Source organism: Diabrotica virgifera, chromosome 10, assembly GCF_917563875.1.
Source record: "Diabrotica virgifera virgifera chromosome 10, PGI_DIABVI_V3a".
NCBI classification, from domain to species: domain Eukaryota; kingdom Metazoa; phylum Arthropoda; class Insecta; order Coleoptera; family Chrysomelidae; genus Diabrotica; species Diabrotica virgifera.
The window spans coordinates 148,805,861-148,828,256 of NC_065452.1; the positions used below are offsets into that span (position 1 = coordinate 148,805,861).

The 22,396-nt window shown below is 30.8% G+C and overlaps 1 protein-coding gene across 1 annotated transcript in view; it reads right to left on the bottom strand.

The window, feature by feature from the left end:
• The window catches only part of LOC114331293 (SHC-transforming protein 1), a 34,667-nt gene extending 20,296 nt beyond the window's left edge, over nucleotides 1–14,371 (bottom strand). The window contains exons 1-2 of the mRNA XM_050663243.1: nucleotides 13,959–14,371; nucleotides 10,242–10,312 (exon numbers count right to left, since the gene is read on the bottom strand). Of these exons, the coding sequence (XP_050519200.1) occupies nucleotides 10,242–10,312; nucleotides 13,959–14,045 (158 nt within the window). The 5' untranslated portion in view covers nucleotides 14,046–14,371. The remainder of the gene's footprint in view (nucleotides 1–10,241; nucleotides 10,313–13,958) is intronic.
• Between the last annotated feature and the right edge of the window lie 8,025 nt (nucleotides 14,372–22,396).

Consider the following 22,396-nt stretch of genomic DNA (forward strand, 5'->3'; position numbering starts at 1 on the left):
ATGTATTATGCTCCTTCGTTTTTAGCTTCAAATATCTCGAAAACTAATGGCTTTATCGTTACGAATGAAGAGTATGTTTTTTACATAAAAAGTATTGGACAATCAAAAAATTGCACTAAAATAGCAATTCCGCCAGTGGCGTAGAATTTGGGAAAGGTCAAACATTCATGTTCCCCCGTCGTACGCCTCTGGTAGTAGCCAGAAACGTTTGTTTAACATAATTTAGTAGAGTGTACAATACCAGCACCACTTACCAAATTTCGTGTTGTTGGCCCATGCCTGTCAGGAAATATTCAAAAATAAATAAAATAAAAGTTTAACTTTCACACCCTGTATTTAGATTATTATCAACTTTTGTACTAAGGTAAGTTAGCTTAAATCGACCTATTTTAATCTCAGGAATCTAAGGTTAACCTATGGCCCATTCTTTACCAAACGAAGACCGGAGGCGTATTTCCGTTTGCGTGTTCATTTCACGACAACGCAGTTTTCAAATAGACACGGAAACGGCAAGATCTATTTGATTCCGAACAAGTGTTGACTTAAAACAGCTAACCCTCGAACTACGTACGAGTTTGTACCGTAACATGCGGCGTTGGGATGCTACAGACCAGTGCGCAGTACTAAGTATATTCGTTTCACGTGTTGTTTATTAATTTGCATTTGTAATTTCAAATAAATGTATTTGTGTTTTATACTACCTACTTCAAAATTTAAAAAAATTTACGCCATTGTTTACAAATTCACTCTTTACTACCATTATCTCCTATATACCAATTTTATGCAAAATTACATATTTAACCAAAAAAAATTCATTCGTTGGATCTGGGGAAATAAAACATAATTTCGTAAGATCAAAGTTTCCTTTCTTTTTGTTTATAAATTTTCAAAAAACTCGAAATTACCTAGTACTAAAATATCCTAACTTAAAAAACTATTATGATACGTATACATTTTTTTGCAATGCACAATTAATGGTACTTTAATGTTATATTAAAAACACGCACATAAAATCACAAATAGGTCCGTTGCATCGGAATAGCAAAGTTCTAACTGCCTACAGTGCCATTTTTAGTTATGACTGTTTAAAGTTTCTATGTTATGTATTTATTTTACTATTGTCGCCACTTGTATGTGTTAACAATTTAAATTTTTTTAAAAATTAATATATTTTTATTAACAGAAAAAGGTTACTTCAATAGTTAATACAAAGGAGTTCTGATTTGAGAAATGAATTAAACTTATTTAATCAAGTTGTTACTTACTTCCACATATACCCTTGTTTAACAATTAGTATATAATAAAACAACGTCAAGTTATTTAATAGTCTTATTGTCAACTTATAAACACTTTTAGTTCTTGTAGATAGGGCCTTGTGTACTTAGTTGACTGTTTTTTTTTATTTCAGTTAGAACCTTGTTAACTTATCAACATTTAAAATTCTCTCAGATAGAACCCTGTAACTTACGTATTTCAGCCACCTGTTAATATATGTTGGTGCTAGTATCATATTAAGGTGAACAACATAAAATACAACCAAGTTACATAAAAATGAATGTGTGTGTACTCTGTACGCACGTAAGAAGTTATACTTCTATTATATGATTTCTTAAAAATAAATATACTTTAAACAGATTGTTTTAATTTTTTAAACACCAAACTAATTTTGTGCTTACCGCTTTCAAAAAAATAAAAAAAAAAAGTATAGGATTGCACTGGATTCGAACTCAAGACCTCTCGATCTCTGGCCGAATGCTATACCAAATACGCTACGACGACTGTGTCTGTATCCGTTCGGACGTACCTAATGACAATTCACGGTAACAAACAGACAAGGTATAAGTATAATAAATATACAATAAAATGTTTTAATAATACTCATCTTACTCCTGAGGAAGACAAATCCAAAGACACAAAAATTATAATAAATATATTTACTAAAAACACTAATATATTCTTTTCACACCTTTTCTTGCTCTGATATCAGTGTTGCCAATCGGATTTCTCTAGATTATCCGATGATCGCTCGAAAAATATCCGATTTGTCACGAAAAGGTACGCTAGGTCAAAAATTATTCTGTTATTAAAATCAATGTTGCCAATGTTATTCTTTTAGTCCCCTTAACAACCATCAAATAAAAAAATCCGTTGTTCGTACGCCAATCAGTTGATTGTAATCAATTATCATTATGATAATTAACATAATTGATAATTGATTAATTAATCAATTAATCTCATAATTGTAATCAATTATGTTTTCAGCAACCCAATCAAAGTTGACATTGACAGTAATTAAATATTTGATAATGATCAGTTGATTCCATTTCTGATTAGCGTTCGAACAACCGGCCCTTTAATCTACTGGATTCTCTATTTCACAGTTTAAACATTTTCGTTTATAGATGAAAATCTCGTATCCTAGCTGATTATTACCTAATTCATGTATTTAAATACTATTTACTTACTATTATTATATTATTCGTATTTTGTATTATCGTAAGTGTTAAATTCTAAATAAATAAATAAATCTAAATATTTCATTATTTGGATCGTTATATTAATTTGTTATAATTATTTAAGTAAAAAAAACACTTTTAAATATTATTTTATTAAAACGTACGTAAAACTACCTAAAACTAGGTATTGGAAAAATAAATAATAAATAAATCAATACAAAATAAACTACAGGTACATTAATAGCATAGGCGCAAAATTTCTGGTCAATGCTTTTAAAATGCATTATTTTTTCGAGTCCTGAGAAAACTAATAAGTATTATTTAAAAATTTAAACGCAGAATGAAAGATTACATTATTACCGAGGGCCAAAAGTCCCTGAAGACTTCTATAATTTTTATTCTAATATGTTACAGGGGTAAAAGGAAAAGAGAATATTAAGTGTGATTTTCAATTTCAATATCTCATTCAAAAGAAACATTTTGTTTATTCTAAGGGACTTTCAGCCCTCGGTAATAATCTAATCTTTCATTCTGCGTTCAAATTTTTCAAAAATATTTATTAGTTTTCTCAGGATTCGAAAAAAATTAATACGTTTAAAGATTATTAGTCCGAAATTTTGTGCCTACGCTCTTTTAACAACTAAATATTTATTACAACTAAAACAATAGAAATGTATTTGACAGTCTTGTAGTTATTAAGGTAACAAAGTTAGTATCCATAATACCCGTGGTGCGTTCAACTCTTAATGCCCGACTAAATAATTCTTATAGGCAAAAAATTTGAAGGATTTTTGAGTTAATTAGTAGATATCTAGATATTCTATCTAATCAGCCCTAAACATCCATCCTTGGATATAGGCCTCCTCTTCCTTCTTCCATGCCTCTCTATCTTGGGCAATTTGCATCCATTTTGACCCAGTGTGTTTCTTCAGGTCATCTGACCATCGCATTTGTGGCCTTCCCCTTTTTCGTTTGTGGTTCCATGGTCTCCAATGTATTACCATCTTAGTCCATCTTTCATCCTTCTGCCGTAGGGTGTGTCCGGCGAACTTCCATTTAAGCTTTGCTACTTGAGTAGAGACGTCTTTCACTTTTGTTTTGTTACGGATCCATTCGTTTCTTTTCCTGTCTGATAATTTAATGTTCAGCATTTGTCTTTCCATGGCTCTTTCTGTCTTGAATTGGCTAGATATTACTAGTTTCAAATAAGTAGATTTTTCTACAACCACTATTCCAAATGCATTTTTCTGCACAATTTTATGTTAACAAACTTAATATTTTCTCACAGAATAACTGACAGTAGTGTGCAGAAAAGTGACGTTTCTGTGCCGGAAAGTTCTTTTCTGCAGAGTACCATTACATTCCCCAAAAAAATCATAAATATAATTAGGTAAGTATATGTTTTGATGAAATGGTTTTGTTTAAGATATTAGATTTGATAGAACTTTACAAAAAAGAACTAGATTTAACTACATCTCATGTCCGAGAAATCTGGAAACGTTTACTTAAGCACTGCACTACATAAAATACAAATAAAACTAAATCGTGCGTGAATTAGCTTTCATAAGTTTAAAGACTAAAAACTAAAAACTCATAAATAACATCGGACGGCAGACGGTTTTTGAAATGTGAATTGGATTAGTATGCCTTAAGTAGATGCACTTGTGCATTTAAATTCTAAACAAAAGAATCGGCACATGTCCCTTTTGTTAAAAGATGAAAAGTATCGGATGTCACTAACATTCATCCAGTATAGACTATTTATAAAAATTTGGCTGTAACCAAACAAAATTAATGTGTTGTTGGTTTTAGTAATATATGGATGAGAAAGTTTTAGTCGATGGTAGATACACTGAAAAATATCCGCAAATATCCGATTTATTTAAAGATACGAAGAAGATACGACAACTCTCAAAAAGGTACGCAAATCGGATAATTATCCGCCGATTGGCAACACTGTCTGATATATTTATACATAACTAGAAAGATTTAGCAACTAAACGCCATACTGTCTGTGTGCGCATGCGCGCAGTATTACGAAATTTTATTCTCAATCGCGCCTAAAGAAGTATAACTTCAAAAATTTCAGTTTAGACAAAAATTGCAGATAGAACCTTGTCATTCTGACACAACGGGTGTTACACTGTCACGTTTTTTATCCTATTTCGACTGTTTACCACAAATAATTCCTATCTGCAGAATCACAAATTGTTCAACTAAAACTAAAAGATGTTTTTAATAGAACGTTAAAGTATTATTGTGCATTGGAAAAAAAAATGTATACGTATCATAATAGGTTTTAGAGATAGTATTTTGGTACTACTTTGAGTTTTTTGAAAATTTATAAAGAAAAAGGAAGGAAACTTTGATATTACGAAATTATGTTTTAGTTCCCCAGATCCAACGAATGAAAATGTTTTGGTTAAATATGTCATTTTGCATAACATTGGTATACAGGGTGTTTCATTAATAATTGTCCATATAGTAACTGGAGAAACCTTAGCACAAAATACGAAGATTTAACCTAAATCACTTAAATAAAATGTGGTTCCTTACCGAGTTACAGGGTGTTTTATCTAAAAATTTAAAAATTATTTTTGCTCAGCATTTTGAAACTATTCGACGTATCACTACAATACTTGGCAGAAAGTGCAACTACTAGACACCCTACTAGATTATGATAAACAAACTTTTCTAGCTACTACCAGAGGCGTACGACAGGGGATGGTGAATGGTTGACCCTTCTCAAATTGTACGCCACTGGAGGAATTACTATTTTAGTACCATTTTTAGATTTTCCAATACTTTCTACGTAAATAATATACTCTTTAGTGGTAACGATAAAGTCATTAGTTTTCGAGATATTTGAAGTTAAATATGAAACAACACAGTTATTTTGATTATTTTATGATATGATTCATATGATTGAAATTTAAAAATTATTTGTACCCAGTACTTTAAAACTATTTGGCGTATCCAAACTTGGCAGAAAATACAGGTACTGTGAATCGTACTAAATTAAGATAAATTACCGTTTCTAGCTACTACCAGAGGCGTACGACAAGGGATAGTGGCTGGTTGACCCTTCCCAAATTCTACGCCACTGACGAAATTGCTATTTTAGTGTAATTTTTTTATTTTGCAATACTTTTTATGAAAATAATTTACACTTCATTCGTAACGATAAAATGATTAGTTTTCGAGATATTTGAAATTAAAAGTGAAGCGACACAATACATTAATCAAAATAACCGTGTCGTTTCATTTTTAACTTCAAAAATCTCGAAAACTAATGACTTAATCGTTACGAATGAAGAGTATATTATTTGCATAGAAAGTATTGGAGAATACAAAAATTAAACTAAAATAGCAATTTTGCCAGTGGCGTAGAATTTGGAAAGGGTCAACCATTCACTTTCCCCCGTCGTACGCCTCTGGTAATAGGCAGAAACTTTTGTTTAACATAATTTAGTAGCTTGTACAGTATCTATACTACCTATCAAGTATGAAAAGGATACGTCGAATAGTTTTAAAATGCTGAACAAAAATAGTTTTTAAATTTTTAGATAAAACACCCTGTAACTCAGTAAGGAACCACATTTTATTTAAGTGTTTTAGGTTAAATCTTCGTATTTTGTGCTAAAGTTTCTCCAGTTATTATATGGACAATTATTAATGAAACACCCTGTATAGGAGATTTTGGTAGTAAAGAGTGGATTTGTAAATAATGGCGTAACATTTTTTAAATTTTGAAGTATGTAGTATAAAACGCAAATATGTTTAAAAATGTATAAACATTTTCAATTTCAAATATATTTATTTGAAAGTGCTTTTTTTACAAATGCAAATTGATAATAAACACATGAAACGAATAGAGGTAGTACCAACTGCGCACTGGTATGGTGGTATGTAGCATCCCAACGCCGTATGTTTCGGTACAAACCCGTGCGTAGTTCTGGGGTTAGCTCTTTCAAATCAACACTTGTTTGGACCCAAATATGTCTTGCCGTTTCCGTGTCTATTTCAAAACCGAGATGTCGTGAAATTAACACGCAAACGGAAATACGCAGACCGGAGATTCCTCAGATAATTTTAAGACAATTTAACCCAATTCACCTAGTCCGAAAATGCTTCCTAACGGAGCTAAAGCTCTTTGAAGATGGCGCCTTTTAATTAGTTTTTTTTTTAAATATCTCCAGAACGCTTCTATTTAGAAAAACGAAAACAAGTACACATATTTATCTTCCAGAGATAAATCGATTCCATCAATTGTTAATTTCTAGTACAGGTCATAGGCGTCCGTTTTGGGTAGGGCAACGGTTATTTTATCGCATAACTTTTTTGTCTTTAACTTTTAAGTATTTTTGATACTAGCTTTTTAAATTGTGAGGTATTTTAGTACTAAATGGTACTCTTGCTTTAAGTCGTTTTAATTAAAAAAATTTTGTTTTTTGAATTTGACAATATTAAAAAAAACGATGTATTTTACCGACTTTAAGCAAGAGTGCCTTTTAATATTCGAAAGTTAATAAAAGTTGATAAAAAGGTTATGCGATAAAATAACTGTTGACCTATGCAGCTTTCCTATTGGAGCCCAATAGGAAAGAGAAGAAGAGGTAGACCCCGAAGATCATGGAGGATGAAGTGGACGAGGCCATGAAAAAACGAGGCCTTAGAGACGGAGGATGGCAGAACAGAAAGGACTGAAGACTTTGGCTGAAAGAAGGAAGGCAGCGAGAGCTGTAAAAAATCCTTATATAGATAGACCTACCCAAGAAACCTAGAAAAACGAGGTTCAGAAATGGCTGATAAAGAATTATCAAAATAAATGGAGAACCACTCAAGGGCAAATCCAGACTAAAAAAATAATCAAGAATATTAATAAAAACTCTCGAACAGTTTGATGAACCTCAATAAACGAGAGATCAAAACGGTCACTGAAATGGTGACTGGACATTGCCGTTTAAGAAATCACCTATACAAACTAGGTAAGGTGAATGAACCATGGTGCAGAAAGTGCGAAATGGAAGAAGAAACTGCCATATACATACTATGCTATTGCAGTGTGCTAGGTGATGTAAGGCAGGACTTCACTGGTCAAATGAGGTCTGAACCAGAAGAGATCCTAAAACTATCAATAAGAAAACTGTTGGCCTTCGTTGAGGCCACAGGACTTATTAAAGTTTAAGGAGAAGAACAGGGTTTGGTACAAGTGCCAGAGACTAACGAGTCTCGCCTGAGTTAAGAAGAAGAAGAAGACCTACCCAAAATGGACGCCTATGACTGGTACTAGAAATTCGCATTTGATGGAATCGATTCATCTCTGGAAGATAAATAAATCGCATTCTTTAGGAATTAAAAAAAAAATAACAAGCCATCTTCAAAGAGCTCTAGCTCCCTTAGGAACCATTTTCGGACGAGCTGAATTAGGTTAAATTGTCTTAGAATTATCTGAGGAATCTCCGGTCTTCATTTATCAGGAGAATTTCTGGACACCCTGTATATATGAAATACAGTGTGGCCTATCATATATGTGTCAGTGTCTGTACGGAAAACAACTTATTATCCAAAGATTTTTGAAGTTATTCTTCTTTAGGTGCGATTGAAAGTAAAATTTCATAAATCTGCGCGCATGCGCACACAGACAGTATGTAGTTCATTGCTAATCTTCCAAGATAGGTATGTATGTATCTGTATCAGCGCAAATAAGTCATTAAAAGAATTTATATTAGTGTTTTTAGTAAATGTATTATTTATTATAATTTTTGGATTTGTCTTCCTCTGTAGTAAAATAATAAAATATTATGTAGGTATAACATTTTTATGTCACTGTGTTGTGTAATTATATCCGAAACTTACGTGTCACTTACAAGAAGCCCGCTGGCGTAGTTGGTAGAGCGTTGGATCAGAGATCGGAAGGTCGCGGGTTCCAATCCTGAACGATTCATATTTTTTTTAATTTTTGGTTGTTTTAATAAAAAATTTTTGAAAGTGGTAGATAAGAAAGTTAGTTTAATATTTAAATAAAATACAAATAACCTGTTATTTTTACTTAGTTGTTTTTTACTTAGTTTTACTTAGTATATTTACTTCGTTGAAATTATATAATAGAAGAATAACTTCTTATGTGCGTACAAAGTACACACACATATTCTTTTTTCTTCCTAGAATTATACAAAGCCACTAACACTACAATTAAAAAATAATGTGAATTATACAGAGTGCTCCAAAAAGATTGGTGTACAGGTAATATAAGAAAAAATATATATAGTTGGTTCGCTAATCTCAGGCACAACTGTCTAGCAATATTAGTAATTATTTTTTGTGAAGTTAGTTACATTTTGACAGACTAGACATACCTGGGAATTACTATACAACCAAGCACACAAGTTCATAGATAATAAATAATAAAATAAAATATAAAACTTCCGCCAATCAATAATTATTTATTTACACCATAATATAATGTATTCATAACAAATAAGAAAATTATTTATTGTACAAAATAAAAATATTTTAAGAAAATAAATTCCGCAAAATTACACAATATGTCAATCAAAAAAAGTTAAGATAACATGTCAAATACCACTATTTACAATAATTCTTTTTTAATGAAAGAGTAAGTTTATTTGACTGTAAATCGTGTGAGGTAGGAATTTTGTGTTGTATGTTTCCTACTCTGAATATGTCAAAACGCGTCTCGGTTGAGCAAACGGAGTATGCCCCTATTTTGGAGCACCCTGTATATTTCAGAATGACAGAACAAAAAGGGACAAACACTCAAACAGAAGAATGGTGTTTTTAAATTTACTTATTAACCGTTGGGTTTAGATATAGCGAAAACTTATAAGGAATGAAAGATAATTTAAATGTCTTTCAGTATAAAGTATAAGGTATAGAATATAGGGTGTACCATTAAAATAAGAGTATTATTCAATATCACATGTAGGCCAAATTCAACTAAAATAATAAAACACCCTGTGTAATAAAATGATCAAAATTTAAATATTATTGTTGGCTTAGTATCTTGGCTAGGTATATAGCCAGTGTTGATGTGTTATAGATTATAGATAATAAGGACATACTTGACTGTAATTATTGTTAAAGCTTACAAATTACCAGATAGGTATAGAAAACTCTAATACTCTATAGTTTGAAAGCTAAGTAAATTTCTCAAACGACAGATTCATAAAATACAGGGTGTTCCATTTAAAATAAGTATGTTATTACAGCTTTAACGTGCTAATAGAACAATCTAATATTTTGACCTTCTGTAAAAACTTTTGGTATAATAAATATCTTATTTAATGGGACAAATAGTATTTCATTAAGGCCCAAAAACAAAGTTGTCACTAATTCTTAGAATGGTAGATTTTTTTTTAATCTTACATTTTTAGAAAAATCAAAATAAATCAAAACATCCTGTATTTACTTATAAGTATATCTTATTTTATAAAAATATAACTTTGATATACCACTCTTTTTAGGAGCACCCTTTATAATTCACATTATTTTTAAATTGTATTGTTAAGTCCTGTATATTTGTATGAAGAAAAAAACTTTGAATATTAACACGTTAAGCCCCGGCATGAATTTTTTTTGTGAGATCTGTGGACTGGCAATTAATTTTAATAGTGCTGTGAGAGACACAGTAAGGTCACGCAGTCCGCCAAGATCACAGCGCTGTGAGACAGATGCTGTCTCATGGAGGGCTTAATGTGTTAAGTTGTTTTCCATACCAAGACCTACCAGTATGGGACAAACAAATATTTAAAAAATACTTACTTTGCAACACCAGATCTTGTTTTGAAATTCAATTTCTTCATGGAAACTTTAACCTCCAAACACCCCACATACTAAAGCAGAAATCTACTATCAGTAAATATATTTTACTCAAAAATCAGATAAAATAATGATATTGCATTTTATAAATTATTGAAAGTAACTTGGAATATTCTAATCATGTTCCCAATAGGTTGACAACAAAATACCATATGATAATAAAATTAAGGGAAAATGCTAAAATAAAAAGTATTTGTCTTTCTAAAAACTCCTTTTTCTTTCAGGGGTATAGGAGCAGTTCATATTTTTATTTCTGTTATAACCATTCTTCCAGTTTTTCTCGTCTACTCGTCTACAGAACTATATAAATAAAATTTTAATCATACAAACTAGGAACATTAAATAACAAACATTAAAAAAAATGTACAAAACACAAGGATATCAAGTTATCACACACAGTTTTTAAGCTGAGCTTTAAATTCATTTGGAAAACTATAACAATCTAAACCTTCTGAAACCTAGGTGTTCTGGACATGAAGGAGTTGTGTCCGTAGTTAGTGCGATGGGGTCTAATGTAAAAAGGTTGATTTAGCCTTGTTTGTCTACTGGGAACATGGAGGCTAATTTTCTCCAATAGTTGAGGACCAAAATTATTGGAACATAGTATATTGTAAAACATTGTGAGATCCTTATACATGCATCGGATATGGAGAGAGGTTTTGTTGACAGACTTTTCTATATTAGAATAGTTAATTTCATCAACCCTCTGGTTTTGTTTAAATGCAACAAATCTTAATAACTTGTGCTGAACTCTATCGATAGCTAGAATATGGGTTTTATAGTGTGGAGACCAAACACATGAACAGTAATCTAGGTGAGGTCTCACAAGTGAACAATACAATATTTTTATGGATGGGATATTTAGAAAGTCTTTAGCACAACGTTTGATAAACCCTAAAAGTTGAAGTGATTTTAACATTTTAAAGTTTTAACATTAAGTTCCATTCCGTTGCTATCACACCAATAGCTCAACCGATCCAAGTAAGATTGTAATTTTTGATAGTCACCATCATTCTCGATTTTCAAATATAATTTTAAATTGTCAACAAACATTAGGAAAAAAGCAAAGTGGAAACAGGAGGTAATATCATTAACATAGATATTGAATAGAAGGGGTCCCAGATGTGACCCTTGTGGCACTCCTGAAGGTACCTTAATTTCAAATGATTGAAAACCCTGAACATGTACTATAGGTTTGTTCTAACGTGAACTTTTGTACGGTCCAGAAACCGTCACAATGATCACCGTCGTGTGCAGTACCATGAAACGCATTATTTCGTTCCCATAGAACGTTAATTATCTAGTAACGAAACGGTAATCTGACGGTTCTTGGTCGTGTTGGAACAAATCTTATTTGTATTCTTTCAGATAGGTAGGATAATAACCATTCTAAAAGTTCACCCTGGATACCCAGATCTCTCAACTTATTGATTAAAATCTTAAATTATTGAACTGAAATTGAACTTGAATTGAACTCTCATCAGATTAATAAAAATGACTATGGATGGATCTCGAGCTAAAGTAACAAGAGAAGAAGTTAGTGCAAAATCAATTGCAATAGAAAACCAGGAGTGTGTCAAGGCAATTCCCTGTCAGCCACACTATTGACCATTCCAGGTCACATGACTTTGACAGCGTCGCTGAGGGGCAAATATTGTGTTTTCAGTGCTATTTTCTCGTTTTATTATAAAAATTCTGTGGTTTTAACTACAAAAATGTCAATTGGATATTATAACACCTTCACAGGGTATGCAAAAACCCGGCATAATCAGAAAAAATATTCTTGACCCACAATTCCTGTCGTTCTGTTGACAGTGCATTTAAAATGACTCGATCTTGAAATGCGGCCGGTATTCTAAACAAATTCACTTATCTCGTACTTTGTTTACTTTTATCTCGTATTTAAATGTACTTTGTTTACAATATGTTTGCCCCTCAACCACTGTCAAATGACGTCAGTCTATTTAACATACAAGTAGAAGGAACAGTCAAGGCCAGCGGAATTACAGGAACTATAGCCCCCTCCTCAACACAAATAATCAGTACCGGCGCTAGGGTATAAGGCGCCCGCCTGCCAAACTAGCATAGGCGCCCTTCCGTTTCTTTTAAATTAGTATTTTGTATAGCACCAGCAGAAAAAATGCTCATTTTGGCACCCCCCAAACAGGGGCGCCCGCCTGCAGTGCATCCCTTGCAGGCCCGTTATCGCCGGCCCTGCAAATAATTGCATATTCAGATGATTTAGTTCTTATGGGAAGAGACAAGGAAAGATTAAAAGAAGCAGTAACAATCCTGGCAAAAGAAGCATGGAAAAGAGGTCTAGAAATTAACGAAGGAAAAACAAAATATGTACTCTGCTCTAGAAGAGAAGATAACAAAACAAAACAAATCAAGATAGAAAACTACAGTTTTGAAAGAGTTCAACAATTTAAATATTTGGGAATAATAATTGTAAATGGCAAAAATAAGAAAAGTGAAGAAGTAAAGTAGCAAATACTAGCAGGCAACAAAACATACTGGAGATATCATAGGCTAATGAAGGACAAGAACTCATCCAGAAATACGAAACTGAAAATATACAGAGTTGCAATCAGACCAGTAGTTACTTACGCAGCTGAGACAATGTACCTCACAGATAAAGATGACGAAAAATTAATATTATATGAACGGAAAATCCTCAGAATTATGGTTCCTATAAGAATGGTAAACAGAGAAATGAGAAGAAGAATGAACCATAAACTAAGAGACGTGATGAAGGGAGAAAAATGGAGACTGAGATGGCTAGGACACATAGAGAGAAGGAAAAACGACCTACTGATTAAGAAGGTCAAGAGATGGAAGCCAGAAACTGCAAGACCAAGGAAAAGACCTAGAGAGAGATGGGAGTACCAGATCATGAGTAACATCAAAATCCTGAAAGTGAGAAACTGGAGGGAACTATGCACATATCGAAATAAGTGAAAGAAAATTGTAACAAAAGCCAAGTCATACAACAAACTTTGACAATACTACACAAGAAGAATGGAGTGATTTACCACAATAAGTGAAACAGAGAGCTCTTAGGCAGGCCGCACATCAAAGAAACATGAAATGTAAATTACGTTTCATGGAAATAAACCACTGCTAAACAAATATATGTCCGGCCATTTATGAAACTCTCCGAAAATAAAAATGTGTCATGAGCATGAATCACACTCGTTTCATTAGTAGGCGGACTTTGAGATTTGTTTAGCAGTGTTTTCTTTTCATGAAACATGTTTTTCGTTTCATGTTTCATGTTTTTCGTTTCATGTTTCTTTGGTGTGCGGCTTGGCTAAGGCAGACATCAAAGAAACATGAAACGTAAATTACGTTTCATGGAAATAGAACACTGCTAAAAAAATATATGTCTGGCCATTTATGAAACTCTCAGAAAATAAAAATGTATCATGAGCATGAATCACACTCATTTCATTGGTAGGAGGACTTTGAGATTTGTTTAGCAGTGTTTTATTTTCATGAAACATGTTTCACGCTTTATGTTTCATGTTTTTCGTTTCATATTTCTTTGGTGTGCGGCTTGCCTAAGTAAGAGCATCAAACATCCCATCGGGAATGAAAAGCCTTGATGGTGATAATGATGATAATACATCAAATTTAGAAATAAATATTGAAAATTACCTTGACAGTATAAGTAGCCCCTTCAGTTGCAAGAAGCTTTTCAGAATGAATCCAGCCACCAGATGGTTTTATATTAAATGCAGACATCTTTTGTATTGTTTATGATTTGGTACAATTTCATATTTTGTTAAATCTTGTGAATCATAATTGATAAGCACTTAAACTCAATTAATTAATTAAAGTTCTTCCAGGAAGTCATCAATTTCCAGAGATTCCATATCGGAATACTTCAACATCTGAAACTTCTCAGTTTCATACAGAAGGAAGATATTAAAATTTAAATAGTTATTCAAATTAAATCGTAAGATAAGATCGTAAGATAAGATCGTAAGATAAGCAAAATTCACAACAATTGAAATTAAAAATTACTTGAATGAAAGATTCTCTGTGTTTATTTGATTTAGCTGTCACTGTCACTGTGTCACTGTCACTAGTTGGTGTGAAGTGTGAAGTTAGTATCATGGTGTGAAGTTAGCAGACAATGTTTACACTAATCATTTTATTAACATAGGCGTAGATCCGTATTGATTGGGGGGTATTAAAACACACACGTAGAGTAATTTAAAATAAAAATAAAAAATATATAATAATTTTTTCTCTGGAAGCAGTATATCGTACACCTGTCAATTTTAATGAAAAAATAATATATAAAGTAAAATGGAGTTTTAGTATTAAAAATAGAATGAAATGAACAAGTTAAAATTAAAGTAAAACAATGAAATACTAGTTGTGTAAATATTTAACAACAAAATTAGTAAAGATAGTCCTGTTCAAGCGTTAACAGACTTTCTACACCTTCAGTGTTCTAAAAATGCACAGATTTATTTCGAACTTAAGGTCTATAAAGAAGTGATAGCTTCGGAATAGTTATAATAGTTTTGTTGTTATTTATTTGACCATAAAACTAATTTCAACTAAGTAGTACACCCTACAAACTATAAAAAATTGTTTAGTTTTATAATAACCTCTAGAAACAATTCTTAAAATCTCACATAGGATTTTATTAAAAAAAGGTAATTTTGTTTAATTATTTTAGGTAGACCATTTGTTCCCCCACAGTTGAAGACGTATTACATCCATGTGTTTTCGTGGAGGTTTGGATTAGTTTCGAGTATCACCAACTCCATCTCCATCCTACAAATTTATTTGGTGATAAATTTGTAGGCTGGGCTGGATTTGGTGATTTTCAAAAATAATCCAAACCGTCACGAAAAGACCATGGACGGACTGCATCTCCAACTGTAGAGCAAACAAACAATCTAACTGCATCTTGGAACCCAACAACAATTGTTGTTGGGTTAAATATGTCCGATTTGTCACAATTTAACAAACCGGTTTTTCAACAAATAGCTCGAACATTCGATAACTAACGCCTCCTGTTGACAAATAGACAAAGTTTTGCCGTACATTTATTACCGCTGTTGGCATAACTCAAGGTTAGTAAATATACAGGTTGTCTGGTAACTTACACCAATGAGAGTCGAGAATCTAATGGCGTTAATGACGTCACTGAGAATACTACATTTACATTAATTCTCTTTACTCGTTGAAATGGACTCGGAAAGTAGCAATGATTGAAAATATATTAATTTATGTATTTGTAAAAAAAAAACGTTTGGACTTTTAATGACTATTTATTTCATTCGATCTTTAAAAAACGTAGGAGATATTGCAGAGTTACAGAAATCGTTGTAATTGCAACTAAATATATTGTGAACGTAGTATGACTACTACCTAATTAAATTAGAAGTAGATTCTCTCTTGTGTGTATATGTAACTACAAAGCATGCAAGTGTACTATATTAATAATGAGTTGAATACAATTTATTTTTTTTTTTAATTACACTCGCGATCATAAAAAGCGGGTCACTCGATGAGTTATTCAAGTTATATGTCTCCAATTTTCTAAACCTGTTGTCCGATTTGAGTATTTGAGTGATTTTTTTAGCATGTTATAGCCTTATTCTTTAGCAATATCGCTATAATAATATTGTTGCTAGACCGGTAAATTATCATTGTATACCGGGTGTAACAATCATACTGTGTTTATTCCTAAAAGTTCGGAACACCCTGTAAAATGTTTTAGCATAGATAAAATATTGAAATTAAAACTCAATTGTAGCCTTAGGCTCTCTTAACATTTTCTTTTTTGATTTATTTGTTTATGTTGGATAATAAAAGAGTTATGCACGTTAATAACTAGCCATGTTCTTCATCAATACAGGGTGTTTCTAAATAAGTGCGACAAACTTTAAGGGGTAATTCTGTATGAAAAAATAATGACAGTTTGCTTTATAAACATATGTCCGCAAATGCTTCGTTTCCGAGATACGGGATGTTGAAATTTTTTTTACAAACTGACGATTTATTTATTGCTCTAAAACCAATAGAGATATGCAAATGAAATTTGGTAGGTTTTAAGAGGCAGTTATTGTGGATTTTTTGACATACAATTAATAATTCTGTATTTACCATTGGCGTGCATACGGGTATAAGCACTTTAGATACATCCCGTATGCACGTCAATGGTGAATATAAAATTCTTAATTGTATGTCAAAAAATGCGCCATAACTACCTCTTAACATCTACCAACTTTCATTTGCATATTTCAACCGGTTTTAGAGCAATAAATAAATCGTCAGTTTGTAAGAAAAAATTGAACATCCCGTATCTCGAAACTGAAGAATTTGCAGTCATACGTTTATAAAGCAAACGGTCATTATTTTTTCATGCAGAATTGCCCCTTAAAATTTGTCGCACTTATTTAGAAACACCCTGTATTGATGAAGAACATGGTTAGTTGTTAAGGTGCCTAACTTTTTTATTATCCAACGTAAACAAATAAATCAAAAAATAAAATGTTAAGAAAGCCTAAGGCTACAATCGAGTTTTAATTTCAATATCTTATCTATGCTAAAACATTAAACGGGGTGTTCCACACTTTGAGGAATAAAAACAGTATGATTGTTACACCCTGTATACAATGACAATTTACCTATCTAGCAACAATATTATTATGGCGATATTGTTAAAGAATAAGGCTATAACATACTAAAAAAATCACCCAAATCGGACAACAGGTTTAGAAAATTCGAGACATCTAACTTGAATAATTCATCGAGTGACCCGCTTTTTATGATCGCAAGTGTATTTTGAGTCAATAATTTTGTACCCTATAGTTGTATTGCTCTTTCTACATTTACTTCCCCGTTTAGGTTTATTCTTATAAAAGGCTATAGCGGGATAAGATGGTCAAAAATGCCCCCGCACCGATCAGCCCCGCTACTTATGTTTTCGATAAAGGATATAAAATTATGCCCTCACGCAAATTTTTAGCTTCCCAGAGGTCCTAAAACGTCTTAAATCAAGAAAATAAGAATTTTTAGGTCTTATGTTTTTGTGAGCGCCATGTTACTTTAAAAAATCTGAAAAAATTCAAGAGGTTGTATCTTTTGAATACAAAACAACCTAATTTTTTTCAGATTTTTGTAAAAAAAAATGAGCCCAGGAAAAATTTTTGAAGTTTTCGAAAAATTTTTAGGTTATGATAATATGATTTGGCCAACTTTTAAATAGTATTTTTTGTGTACTTTTTGCCGTTCTTTTAAATGGCAAAGGCAGAATTTTTAATATCTGAGCGGAAAGAACGAAAAAATCGAAAAAACCGTTTTTGGCTGTCTTGAGATGCATCTCGGGACAGCCAATTTTAGGATTTAGGATCCTGACTACAACAATTGAAAAGAAAAAACTAAAATTGTGAATTTTGTCATAAAATTTGGTATGTGGGGTTATAATAATATTTGGAACAACTTTTCCAAATAACTTTTATCGATATCTGTAACGCGAAGCAAATCGAATCGCATATCGAAAATTCACTCTGTGGATTCGCAGTAGGCCGCGTTTAAAATTTAAAGTTCAGTTGACTATTTTAAAAATTGTGAACCATCAACCTGTATGACGGTGCAAAATTTCAAATCTGTATACAGGGTGCGCCAAACCTCTGGTTTTCTTTGATTACGGCTAAATTATGGGATATACAAAAAAATGTTTTTAACAAAATTAATGTATATCGAAGCCGTCTATAATTTAAAATTATTTTCGAATATACAGGGTGAGTCAGAACGACGGTACGAACCAAAGTTGTGTTTTTTAAATGGAACACCCTATATATTAAATCATTTTTAAATTTATTTTTTTTAAATATTAAGAATTTATATAAGGTATTATAGGCCTAAAGTTAACAATTTTCGAAATATGTACACTTTTATTGAGAAAAATGGTAATATTCAAAGGGCTGTGAATTAGGCTCTCAAGATAATAAAAATTTAAATGATACGCCAAAGTTTTTTTAGTATACTGTTATTTTTAAATAAATTAACATATTTGACATATAGCCATAGAGTATACAGTGTGATCACTATTTGCAAATACAAAATTTTCTCATTTTTTTTAAATGGGACACCCTGTATATGAGTATTGCCTTTTGTAGTAAATATTACAACCTTTCTTTTGGTATAAGGTTGTATGCATCTAGAATGTTTTATTTTGTAGATATTTTTAAAAAACTATAGATTTTACGTTTTTGCTGATTTTTTATTAAAACATTTTTTTGCAAAAAAAAATAATTATAATCTTGTTTTAGAAACATACATTAAAATATCAAATATGAAAATAAAAACGTAATTAAAGATTAAAATAATTTGTATACTAGTACGATTCAATTGAATTTAATAACTTAAAATTATTTTACAAAAAATATTTTACCATACTAATGAATGCATAAATTAGTTACTAAATTAAATAAACAACCAAATTTGATATCTACCCTAGAAATTTTTCTACCCTAATAACTTTATTGTACCCAAATTTGTTAGTTAAATTGTATATCAGTTTTTAACTTTTTAATTTACCTACATCTTGAGCACGTATAAAGTATGTTTTGAAACAAATGAACGTTATAGAAGTATATTATGACGTAAATAGTATCTACATATATTATGTAGTTGTGTCACAAAAGCTGGTAATAATTTCTAATGGTTCCGCCCAAAACAAATGTCATATCCACCAATTATTGTTCGGTTGAAAAATTGAAATTTAAAATATAAAAAATTGTTACAAAAATTTCAACTACAAAAGTATTACCAGATTTTGTGACACCAGTTAATACTATTTATATTAATAAATAATTTGGTTGATACATTTAACATTCATTTGTTTCAAAGCCTACAATTATGTTCTCAAGATGTAAGTAAATTTATGAGGTAGGTAAATTAAAAGTTTAACTGATCTTACTCGTAAATACAATATACTAATTAACAATTAATTTGGTACAGGAAAGTTTCTGTGGTAGAAAAATTTCTAGGGTAGATATCAAATTTGGTTGTTTATTTAATTTAGTAACTAATTTATGCATTCATTAGTATGGTAAAATATTTTTTGTAAAATAATTAATAAAGTATATAATTAAAAATAAAGTTATTAAATTCAATTGAATTGTACTAGTATGCGATTTATTTTAATCTTTAATTACGTTTTTATTTTCATATTTGATATTTTAATGTATGTTTCTAAAACCAGATTATAATTATTTTTTTTGCAAAAAAATTTTAACGTAAAACGTAAAATATATAGTTTTTTTAAATATCTACAAAACGAAAAATGCTAGGTACATACAACCTCATACCAAAAGAAAGGTTGTAATATTTACTACAAAAGGCAATACTCATATACAGGGCGTCCCATTTAAAAAAAATGAGAAAATTTTGTATTTGCAAAGAGTGATCACACTGTATACTCTATGGCTATATGTCAAATATGTTAATTTATTTAAAAATAACAGTATACTAAAAAAACTTTGGGATATCATTTAAATTTTTATTACCTTGAAAGCCTAATTCACAGCCCTTTGAATATTACCATTTTCTCAATAAAAGTGGAAATATTTCGAAAATTGTTAACTTATTTAGGCCTATAATACCTTATACAAATTCTTAATATTTTTAAAGAATATATTCAAAAATTATTTAATATATAGGGTGTTCCATTAAAAAAAAACACAACTTTGGTTCGTACCGTCGTTCTGACCCACCCTGTATAATCGAAAATAATTTTAAATTATAGACGGTTTCGATATACATTAATTTTGTTAAAAACATTTTTTTTGTATATCCCATAATTTAGCCGTAATCAAAGAAAACCAGAGGTTTGGCGCACCCTGTATATTTTGATAGCCGAAACATAGGGGTGTCTTCATCTTAAATGCAACACACTGTATCTTATCAATTCGATAATTTATTGCAACTAATATAGTCGTATTTTTTATAGATTCAAAATATACAATGAGAATACTGACAATTCACTAATTTAATCATAAAAAGTTCAAATTGATTGCATTGAAATATTGAACCAATTAATGCGTCTTAATAATAATATTATTATAATTATTATAATAAAAGTGAATTTTATGTATAAAAACCCTCAAGTATCTCGGAAACGACTTGCACGTTTTTCATAGGTTTTGGTGGGTAGGGGTTTTCTAATGCAGCCGATATTACATTGATAATTACATTGTTGTCAGATTTTCCTTTTTTCTGGAAATTTAATGAACTTTCTTATTTCAAATAGAACACCCTGTATATTTTTTGCGTTTCGAAGTCTTTAAGATATACTGATTATTTTTTGTGTTATATTCTCTATACCTAAATGCCATAGTTTCGGAGTTATTGCTACATTTATTTAAAAACAAATTTAAAGAAATTATAAAAATCAATTTTTTCGGCCCGTGTAGACATTGTTTTACGTTTTTTGGATCATTGGGAACAAAAAAAGGTATTTTGTAACTTTTCTCTAAAGTTAATCGTTTTCGAGTTATAAACAATTTAAAACTGAAAAAAATCGAATAATGACGATTTTCAAGGTTCAAAAACAAAAATAAAAAACATTATATTTGAAACAGCGGAGTACCCAAAACCCTTCTTCCAGGGGCTCGCTATAAAATTTTTTGGCACGTTTTATTCTAAAACATTTTAACCTTGAAAATCGTAATTATTCGATTTCTTTTCAGTTTTAAATTATTTATAACTCGAAAACGATTAACTTTAAAGAAAAATTACAAGAGAACTTTTTTGTTCCCAATGGTCCAAAGAACGTAAAATAATGTCTACGCAGGCCGAAAAAATTGATTTTTATAATTTGTTTAAAAAGTTTTTTTAAATAAATGTAGCAATAACTCCGAAATTATGGCCTTTAGGTATAGGGAATATAACATGGAAAATAATCAGTATTTCTTAAGGACTTCAAAACGCAAAAATATACAGGGTGTTCTATTTGAAATAAGAAAGTTAATTAGATTTTCAGAAAAACGGAAGATTTGACCACAATGTAAGTATTACTATAATATCGGCCACATTAGAAAACCCCAACCCATCACAATCCATAAAAATCGTGCAAGCCATTTCCGAGATAATTGAGGGTTTCCGTACATAAAACTCACTCTGTATATTATATTATATTATTACACATAATTATATACACATTATTAATACACATTAATTATTAGTACACATTAATAATTGGTTCCATACTTCAATGCAATCAATTTGAACTTTTTATTATAAAATTAGTGAATTGAATCTATAAAAAATAAGACTATATTAGTTGCAATAAATTATCAAATTGATAAGATACATTGTGTCGCATTTAAGATGAAGACACTCCTATGTTTCGGCTATAAAAATATATACATATTTGAAATTTTGCACAGTCATACAGAGTGATGGTTCACAATTTTTAAAATAGTCAACTGAACTTTAAATTTTAAACGCGGCCTACTACAAACAGGGTGAATTTTCGATATGCGATTCGATTTGCTTCGCGTTACAGATATCGATAAAGGTTATTTGGAAAAGTTGTTCCACATATTATTATAACCCCACATACCAAATTTTATGACAAAATTCACAATTTTAGTTTTTTTTCAGTTGTTGTAGTCAGGATCCTAAATCCTAAAATTGGCTGTCCCGAGATGCATCTCGAGACAGCCAAAAACTGTTTTTTCGATTTTTTCGTTCTTTCTGCTCAGATATTAAAAATTCGACATCTGCCATTTAAAAGAACGGCAAAAAGTACACAAAAAAATACTATTTAAAAGTTGGCCAAATCATATTATCATAACCTAAAAATTTTTTTTAAATTTCAAAAAATTTTCCTGGGCTCATTTTTCATTATAAAAATCTTAAAAAAATTAGGTTGTTTTGTATTCAAAAGATACAACCTCTTGAATTTTTTCAGAATTTTTAAAGTAAAATTGCGCTCACAAAAAAATAAAACCTAAAAATTCTTCTTTTCTCGATTTAAGACGTTTTAGGACCTCTGGGAAGCTAAAAATTTGCATGAGGGCATAATTTTATATCCTTTATCGAAAACATAAGTAGCGGGG